This window comes from Mus pahari, chromosome 1 (assembly GCF_900095145.1).
Source record: "Mus pahari chromosome 1, PAHARI_EIJ_v1.1, whole genome shotgun sequence".
NCBI lineage: Eukaryota > Metazoa > Chordata > Mammalia > Rodentia > Muridae > Mus > Mus pahari.
In genome coordinates this window covers 149,467,787-149,478,029 of record NC_034590.1, presented here as the reverse complement: position 1 = coordinate 149,478,029, position 10,243 = coordinate 149,467,787, and the positions used below count along the sequence as shown (strand labels likewise).

At 48.8% G+C, this 10,243-nt stretch overlaps 1 protein-coding gene across 1 annotated transcript in view; it reads right to left on the bottom strand.

The window, feature by feature from the left end:
• Ffar4 (free fatty acid receptor 4) overlaps positions 1–5,722 on the bottom strand; it is an 18,033-nt gene extending 12,311 nt beyond the window's left edge. The window contains exon 1 of the mRNA XM_021219893.1: positions 5,108–5,722. Within this exon, the coding sequence (XP_021075552.1) occupies positions 5,108–5,674 (567 nt within the window). The 5' untranslated portion in view covers positions 5,675–5,722. The remainder of the gene's footprint in view (positions 1–5,107) is intronic.
• Positions 5,723–10,243: the final 4,521 nt, after the last annotated feature.

Here is a 10,243-nt window from a genome sequence, read left to right as displayed (position 1 = left end):
CCCCTCCCCATCCCCACTCCCCTCCCTATCTCCCACTGCCCTCCCTATCTCCCACTGCCCTCCCCATTCTCCACTGCCCTCATCCCCCACTGCCCCATCCCCCACTGCCCTCCCCATCCTCCACTGTTATCCCCATCCCCCACTCCCCTCCCCATCCCCACTGCCCTCCCCATCCCTCTGCTCTCTTTGCTGATCCTTTTCCTCCCCTGCAAATAGGACATACATTTCCTCCCCTTCTGCTTTTATGATATATATATATATATATATCACACCACTCTCTGTTGCTTCCCTTTCTTCTTCCTTTAGATACTTACATTTTCTAAATGTTGCTATAGATTTTTTTTTTTAATGAGAGAAAAAGAGAACTTGTTTTTGAGGAAAAGTGGTTATCAAATATTGGCTCACCATCAGATCTGAGTAAACGCCACCAGCAGAGACAATACTGTAATCCCAGGGTGCCTCTGACTCCCCTGCGACCCCTGCTCATGTATGTAGCCCCTACTCTGCCCACTGCTACCCAGAAGAGCCCTTTTCACAGCCTCCTGAACCTGGGCAGTAGTCACCCTCTAGGGACTCACCAAACATGCTGCAATGGGCAAGAACCAAGCCTGTCTTTCTTGAAGCCACACTGCTTGGCGCACATTAGGTAGTCAGTACAAAACTGCAGAATGCAAGGCCTCCTGAGACTCTCTGTGGATGGGCACATCTGTCTAAAGGCTCTGTGCAATTGCTGACCCTTCTCCACTTGGGGGATGTATTTAAATGCTGTCTTGAGTCTAGCTCTTTGCATTTTAAGTTTCCCTAATGATTATCTCTACATCAGTTCTGGGAACTCCTAGGCAAACCATGCTCCCTGTCCCATAAGTCCTCAAGACTGTTTGTTTGTTTGTTTGTTTGTTTGTTTATGACAGGGTCTTATTTTGTTCAGGCTGGCCTCTAACTTACTATGTAGCCAATATTGACCTTGAACTTATGGATTTCTTACATCCACCTCCCTCCTATAGAATTCCAGATGTGGATCAAATTGCCTGGTTTAGGTGGTGCTGGGGATGAACCCCGGGCCTTGTGCATGCTGAGCAAGCACTCTATAGTCCCTGACCCTCAACTCTTTTCTGTGACAGAGTCTCACTTAATTTCCCAGACTGGCTGTGACTTCCTAATCACTTGCCTCAGCTCCAGAATGCTGGGACTTCAGGACTGTACCAACCCAGACTAGCAATATCTGTTAACAAAGGCAAGTGGACTGGGCTCATCTCCTCAGACAATCCACTCAATGGAGAGACAGCATAACTTACTGACCTTGTGTTATAACAGGGAAGGGTACAGTGACCAAATCTCAGGCCGCTAAGACTCATAAATTCAGAGGCTATGACACCCAGAGGGTTCAGAGCCAGGCTGCGTTCTGGAAGAATTCTCTACCTGACTTTGGTTATTTCTTCTTGCAGAAAATAAATATGGGAACCCCTAATGGGGGGTTCCTAGACCACAGACCGCAATGGACTACAGACTCTGGCAGCAGCTGGACGCGATGTGTGTTTATGTGGCTTGTGGTGGGGCGGGAGGAGAAGGGTGCTCAGCAAATGTTTGTGGAATGAATGGACAGCACATTCTAGCCAAAGTGGACAGTCTTCCCCACCCATGAGTGTGGGTCACTGCCCGGCCAGGGCCACAGCACACATAGGCAGGCATCCCACTGGAGCAGACTGAGCTGACCTGGGCTGAGAAGTTACTGTTGCCGGGAAGTGTCCACCCTCTCGAAATGACAGCCACTTGTGTTACAGCAATCAGAAGAATTGTGCTGTTTTAAAGGATGTTTAAATGTTGATGCCCCAAGATAAGGGAACTAATAATAGATTCCTGAGCACTTAGCTCTATGTGCACCAGGTGTTGGTCCACGTATCAAACACAGGTCACCATGGCAATCTCACATAGTTGACACATGAGACCCCTACTTAAACAAGAAGGACACTGTAGACAAGCAAGGTAGGAAGGCTTGCCCTCTATGGAGCAGGAACTGCTCCAGAATGTGAGGTCATACTCAAAACCAAAGCTCACAGTCAAACACCAACTAGGTTAGAATTAGTGACAGCAGAAGGGGGAGGAGGAGGGGAGGGAAAAGGGAGGGGGAGAGCCCTCTGTATTCTCAGTTAGTGCGAAGGAAATAATTCTTCATCCAAAGCCTCCATTCGTAGCATCCCACTGGAAACGACAAACAAGAGCCCCAGGCAGGAAGCTACCAGTCTGAGCACTGGAAAAATAGACATTTGCTATTTGTCTGTATTTGCTTACTTATTCATATATTTATTTAGAGATAGGGCATCACTCCGTAGCCCAGGCAACCTCAAACTTATGGCAATCCTCCTGCCTCAGCCTCTTGAGTGCTGAGATGGCAGAGGTGAGTTGCCACGCCTGGCTCTGCTGGTTTTCACTGCAAAACTCACCACAGTCTAGACCAGATCCTTCTCAGCCATTTTCTTTCTAAATCGGCTACGCCCTGACACTCTTTCTCCTTGCAGCGTCATCTCCTGTTCTTCTAATTTATTTCTTCAACGGGTCAGTTTATAAAATGGAATGTTTCCCACAGAGTCAGGCCACAGCCTTTGAGGAACTTCGGAGTTTCTCCATGTTAGGATCCTTTGGCGTGACTACAGAAAACATGGAATACACAGGTCCTCTTATTCTTATGGGGGTAGGGAGGGGGGACACGTTCTAGAATTCCCTAGAAGAAAATGGAAACCAGAGACACACTGACCCCCTATGTGCACTGTTCATTTCTCTATGCCTACATCCTTAGGCTAAACTTTAAATTATAAATTAGGCACAGTAAGAGACTAGCCAGAAATTAATAAGAAATTATAATCATAGACTGGAATTAAAGTTATTTGAAACAGGAATCCCCCCCCCGGAATATCCAGCTAATATTCTCTGACCTCATTTGTCCATGGGTAACTGAAGCCACTGCAGCTAAAACAGTGGAAAATAAAGCCAGATGAAGAGGGGACTCTTGAATTCTATGAGAGAAGATAGATAGCTCATCATGCAAGATGCCCCATGCACTTGGGAGGCAGAGGCAGAGGCAGAGGCAAGCAAATCTCAGTGAGTTCAAGGACAGCATGCTCTACACAGAGAGTTCCAGGACAGCTAGAGCTACACTGAGAGACCCTGTCTCAAAACAAACAAACAAACAAACAAAGAGAGAGAGAGAGAGAGAGACTAGCTTAGAAGGAGAGAAGGGGGAGGGAGGGAGAGGGAGAGAGAGAGAGAGAGAGAGAGAGAGAGAGAGAGAGAGAGAGATTAGGAGCAGGAGAGTGATAGACAGGAAGGGGTGATGACAAGAAAGACCGGACACTGTCCTGAGCCCCCCCTTTTTTCGATACAAGTTTCCAAATCCCAACCCTACAAATCTCAATAACTAAGGCTCCTGTCACTTGCCCACTAAAGTAGTGTCAGTCCTTACTGCCCCAGTGGCTTTGCCCAAATGCCTCCCAAGACCTTGAAAACAAATATCATGAAAACAAGAGCTCCCCAGATCTCCCCAGAAGCACCTGCTGTAAAATTCTGGAAGTGCTGTAGAGGGCTCCAGGTTCAGCCATTCCCTCAAATGGGAGTGGGGATGAGCACAGAGTGCTAAGCACAGGCAAGGGCCCCCTGCTGCAGCAAGCACATAGTGCACAGTCTCAGTCTGGGGGTGCTGGGAGGAGACAAGACCTTTTTTTTCCTTCTTAGTGTTATTTGCCAGCCAAATAGAATTGTACCTGAATGAATTTTAAAAGGGACAGTACATCTGGAAATTTAAGATATACTATTTGGTCTTAATTCTTGGAATTGAAATGTTTCTGTGTTAAGAGCAAGAAATTGTCTAAGTTCTATGGAAAAAATACGGCAATATTGTTGTAACTCATGGGGGGGGGGGGACCAGCTTAAACAAACAACCGAAGGCAGAGCTGCCCCCTTATTGGGCTGCCCAACATTTCGAGACCGTCACAGCATTGCCATCTGTGTTGGGACATGATCATAGCTACCCACATAGTATCCACATGTGGTCAGTTGGACATGCATGTGACCTAGCTGGTCCATTTGGTGAGGAGTTAGAACTGAGCTTTCTGGAAGCATCCATGTGGCCTACCCTGATGCTCAGGTGTATCTGGACTAAGGACAAGCCTGGAGTGAGAAAGGGACCTTCTTTGGTCTCTTCTAGGCCAGCAGTACCCATTAGCATCAGTTAACCCTGATTGCCTGTACCCACCCAGGTACACATGGTCACATGGTTACGTGTTCTTTAATGAAGTGTCATAGGCTAGATTGGTTTCTACTTATTAGTCATTCAAAGTCATTACCAAACAGACATTCCCTTCTGTGAGGTGGGGGTTTGAGTTTGTTTTTGTTTGTTTGTTTGTTTGTTTGTTTTAGATACCGTTTGCTCAGGATGTAGCCTTCATCCACCCTTGCCCTCAATTAAAAAAAAAAAAAAAAAAGATTGGTCCATGGACACTGCCGCCTCTGGAAGCCCTCCTCTGTGTTCAGAGGTTTGGGGGAGGGGTGGGGGGAGTGGGGTTCACATAACCATTATTTCTGGTCAGAGTATATTCGGAAACAGGAATCCTTCCCCCAGGGGACAGCCCACTACTGTAGGACTTCTCCTTGAGACTATACTTCTAAGCAGGAGCCCAGCAATAAGGAAGATGCTGGGTGCCCCAGCTTCTTTGTCTGCAGTAATAACAGCAGCGTGACATTTGGAGAGAAAGCAGAAACTCTGTGAGAAGCCACCTAGCACCCTGTGTCCCACCTGGCTGTAAGCTCCCATTGCTTAATTAGCCTCATAATAGCCTCTGTAGTTTGCAAAAAATCCGGGAGAGTACCCTTAACAACATTTGGGAGGATTTACTTACCCACTTGGCACTGTGGGTAAACTGACGAAATTAAACTCCAGAGTATTGGGCACTGGGTCTGCCAAAAAGGATTCAATTCCACCCACGACCTATTATTGTTACTAGTCACCATCCCCCCAACACCACCCCACCTCCCGGCCCACGGCTTTGGTCAGATCCTCGCCTCCCACCCGCAGCCCGTCTGGATACTTGTTGCGTTGCACGCAGCCAGCGCTCACCTGGTCCCAGCCGGGAAGGCGCTGCGGGACCACGCGGAACAAGATGCAGAGGGGCAGCGCGGCGAGCGCCGAGTAACTCCATATGAAAGCCAGCAGCGCCGCCTGCGTCCGCCGCCCCGGGCCTCTCAAGCCGCGCCGGAGGCGCACGATGCACACCATGCGCTCCAGGCTGACCGCGGCCAGTGTGAGGATCGTGACGCTGCCGCTCATGGTCATCACGTAGAAGAGCAGGTGGCAGACGACGGGCCCCAGCAGCCAGGCCTCAGTCCAGCGCACGACGAGCACTAAAGGGATGGCACTGGTGAAGAGCAAATCCGCGCAGAAGAGGTTGAGCACCAGGCTGGCTGTCGCCCCACGGCGCCGACGGCGCGCCACCAGAACTAGAGCACACACGTTGCCCAGCAGTGAGACGACAAAGATGAGTCCCAGAACGGTGGTCTCCACGACGCTCAACACCAACCGGTGGTCGCCCTTGACATCCGAGAAGAAAGGGAAGTGGGTGCGATTGACTTGGTCCAGGGTGCGCGAGGGGCCGGGGCCCGTCGTCCGTGCACACTCAGGGGACATGCCGGGCGCCCGGCCGCCCGCCGCTGTCTGAGAGAGCGCTCATCTGCGAGGTAACTGAATGCCAAGGCGGGGAAAGAGGGAGGGAGGAGGTTGCGACACCTCCCCTCTGTCCCCCTCCCGCTCGAGCTGCCCAGGCTCTGGGCGTAGGAGCTGCGTCCAGGGCGCACCAGAACGAGGAAGTGCCTGGCAACACTGGCCTGAACACCGTAGGTGGGGAGGTGGCCACCAAGGCAGAGACCTCAGATCCTGGGCAGTCTGAGTGCTCTTAAACCAGAAAATTAAAGAATCTCTGCCTCCCTGCCCCCGCCCCCGCGGCCGCCTTCTTCATCTTTCATGGACACTGATTACTGAAAGCCTATTTAAGCTAACCCTGATTGAAGAATGTCAGAGTTGAACTTGAGAAATGGTGTGGACCAGTATAGTTCAGACTGCTCTAAAGAAACCCCATAGGTAGGAGGTTGATCCCAAAACAACTTGTAATGGGCCAGTGTTTATCTGATTTGGGGGTGAGTTAATCTCCTTGTATACTAGTTTGTTTGTTTTGCGTTTGCAAAATAGGAAGAATTACTTTGCCTGAGAATTTGGTTCTTTGAGTAGAGCATACACCTAGTGTGTGGGAGGCCCTGGGTTTGATACCCAGCACGGAAGTGCAGGGAGGGGTGGGAGGGAGAAGGAGGGGAGGGAGAGAGGTCAGGTGCACAGTCAAGCTGTGAAAGCACCCCAGACTCCCAGTGTGAGAGCCCTTGACCGTCTGGCGCTGTTAGAGAAGAAACCTGAGCTAAGGTGGCCTTTGGTGACTAATAAAAGTTCCTGCCCGCCCCTCCTACACTTCCTTCTTGCCATTACACCACCCATCATTGCTTCTGGTTTCCTTTTCTACAAAATGAGATAGCTAGACAGCTAAAAGTGTGTTTGGGGCTTGAGATCTAGAGACCACTTCTCTAAGTACTCCAACCACCTATGACCTCATGCCCTCTCCCTTTGCCACACCCCCAGGCCTCTCCTCCTGCCTATTCTGCCTGGCGGTTGTCTCCGAGTATTTATGAAGAACAACATGTGCCGGTTTGACTGTGGTGCCGTGGTGCCTGGAAGTGCATGCATGTGTGCCTCTGCTTAGCACCCCCATGTGAGTCCAAGTACACGCTGTGAGGTGCAGATCCTATGTCAGTGGGAGAGGTTCAGCTCGAGGTTTGAGTGGCTTCAAGTTGGAAAGTGGAACCGGTGGGGGCTGGGTACTGCTGGAAAAGACAAAAAAAAAAAAAAAAAAAGAGTGAAATGAAGGGGCCTCAAAGATGGGACTTTAGGAACTGTCTGATTGGGGTCAAGAGATGCTAGTTCTGTGTAGAGAGGTGGGAAAAGGGAGGGAGGAAAGGAAAGGAAGGAGGGAGGGAGGGAGGGGAGAGAGATCAGAATGGACAACTGAAAGGAACACTTACATTCTATATTATAAAATCACACTCATATTCTGTGTTGTAAAAAAAAAAAAGGAACCACCAGCTGCATAGTTAGTTAATGGTTTGTTTGTTCTGAGTGAACCACCTCACAGCAGCCCAGATGCTCCAGGTTGATACTAGCAGACTGAAACCTGAAACCTGAGTCCACTCAGCTCCAGAATGAAAGCAACCATGGCTGAGCACCCAACCCAACCGGAGGGGCCAAACTGGGCTCTGCTCCCCAACTTCTTTATATGCTCTGCCGGCCAATGCCGTTTCTAGGATGTCCATCCACTGACTTCTCAGATTCCCAGCTCTCAGGATAACCCACAGCTTTGGAATCTGCAAGTCTAATTAACCAAGTAGGGTGGCATGTCTGAACTAGAAGGACTTCACTATCAGTGCCCTCTGGGGCTCTGCCAGTGGTAAAATGATCTGGGCAGAGACTCCTAAACCTTTTCCATTCCTATCACCTTTGTGTGTTCCTAGACCAAAGAACTACTTGACCCAAGACTGATGGTCCCACTACAGTGACAAACTGCTGGAATGGGCGCACCTTTGGAACCCTTATCCACAAAATCGGGCATCAGGTTGCCTTATCTTCTACATCTATGCTTTTGTGTTCTCTCTCCTCTTTATCACAGTAACCCTTGACAACCCTGCTTCCTAAAGGTGTTCCATTGTGAGTCTATGGTTGGTAACCTGCAGCTTCCCTGGAGAATGTAACACGCTTGCAGCACTGTTTCCCTGGGAGGCCTGAGCACCAATGGTCACTAGTTAAGAGCACAGGCTTAGACACGAGTCTGCTGGGACCACAGTACTGACCACATAATTCATTGTGTGATTTGGGGCTTCTTCGTTCTTCACTGCCCCTATATATGGGAAAGAAATGGTGACAGGGTGAGATCATATAAGGTTTGGGAAGATCAAATGAAGTTTCTATGTATGATGTATTTAGCATGGGAGTCAAACGGGATTTTAGGCTTGGCTTTCTGCTTAAAACAGTATATGGATTTATGAGCTGATGAAACCACCATCTTCTTTAACAGTCTCAGCTTCTGAAATTATTATTTGGATCCCCTTCACTCCAAGTTGCTCGGGTTTGGAGGATAAATTGAAGTGATTTGCATTTTACTGTGGTGATTTGAATGAGAATGGCTTCCATAAGTTCATATAGTTGAACGTTGGGTTCTCAGGTGGCAGAACTATTTGGGAAAAATGAGGAGATGTGGTCTTGTTGGAGAAGGTGTGTCACTGAGGGTGGGCAGGACATTTTCCAGTGTCTTTTTCTGCCTCATGATTGTGTCTCATCATGAAAGCTGCAGGTACGGCTCTAGCACCATGCCTGCCTACCTCTGCCATTCTTTCTGCTACGATGGTGATAGAATAACCCGCTGAAACTGTAAGCAAGTCTCCCTTCATAAACTCTTTCTTTTATACGTTGCCTTTGTTGCGATGTCTCTTTACAGCAATAGAAGAGTGACTCAGACACTTACATACATAAAAATCGCCTTGCCTTCTTCATGCTTACGAGCACATTTGAGTTTCCTACAAGATGAGTAGACAGACGGATAGACAGTAGGAAGTGTTCTTGTCAAGTCTCAGGAGGATTTCTCAACCTCAGAGCTACTGGGGCTAGACAAGTGCAGAGAGGTGGGTGGTGGCTTACTGTGCCGTCCACACTGGCCTGGAACTCAACCATTAGGATGCTTCAGCCTCCCAAGAGCTGGGATTACAGATAGATGCCACTACACATGGGTGTAGTCAGTTCTTTGTTGTGCTTGGAACCATGGTGTTCTACCTCCCAAAGTCCATGCTTTTTGTACTACTTAACGGCATATATCACTCCATGTTCAATTGCTATAATAAAATATTGAGACCGGGTATGATAGCTCAGTTTTCAAGAAGGAAAGACCAAAGTTAGGCAGTCCCACTTGTCCAGGCTCTCTCTGGTGAAGGCCTCTGGTGAGCAGCATCATGACGGCAGTGTCAATTTCAGAAGATATCACATGGCAAGGCCAGAAGCCAGAGCTGTTCTGTAGTTGGGATTGAACCTTTACAACTCATTCTCACAGAAACAAACTGGAGGTCCCACAACAACTTCCCAGGGCAGATTCGCCAATGACCTAGTCACTTTCCATTCTTAAAGGCTCAGTAACCTTAGTACTACCACACTAAGGCAAAAGTCCCAACGCGTGACACTTTGGAGAGTACATTGAAACTATATTAAAACCATAGCATTGGGCTATCTGGAGGGTAGGGTGGGGACAGGGTATGTGTACTGGATTCCAGGGGGATGGGAACCAGTGGTGCCATTGACTATCTACAGGGCACACAAAAGTCCCTTCAACAAAGAACTGACTACACCCATGTGTAGTGGCATCTACCTGTAATCCCAGCTCTTGGGAGGCTGACGCATCCTAATGGTTGAGTTCCAGGCCAGCGTGGGCTGCACAGTAAGCCACCACCCACCTCTCTGCACTTGTCTAGCCCCAGTAGCGCTGAGGTTGAGAAACCTGTCTGAAACTTGACAAGATCACTTCCTACTGTCTGCTCTGCGGTGGAATCTTGTTTAGCGGTGAAAGCCTAATGGGTTATCATTTTTGTCATGAAAGTTTCACTACCAGGTCTGCAAACTCTTAACCTACTACCCCCTCCCCGCCTCCCCCCCCCCCACCGGGCTCCATGTGTACTGTGGCATTAGCCATACATGCTATGAGATTCAGCTTGTCCACACAGCTCTGTAGAGTCATCAGGGCATCCACCTCTTCTGTAGGCACCCAACCCAGGAAACCGTGGGCTGAATGTCAGCTGATTGCTCACAGCCATTAATTACTCTTAGCACGCTCTTCGCTTCTTCCACTCTTAGGTGGAACCATGGAAACAAGACAGGGACCCACCAAGTGTAAATATGGACAGTAGGTTTCTGAGCCAAAGGGAAGTCCAGTGTTGAGGATGACTTCTGTTCCTCTTTATCTCACATTTTCAACCAAGCAGGAGGAGGGGACAGAAGGGACTTTCTCTGAGCATGGTTTTATTTCTCTTCTTACAAAAATTCTATTGAGTTTACGTAGAAATGTTTACTGCTCTCTCTCTCTCTCTCTCTCTCTCTCTCTCTCTCTCTCTCTCTCTCCCC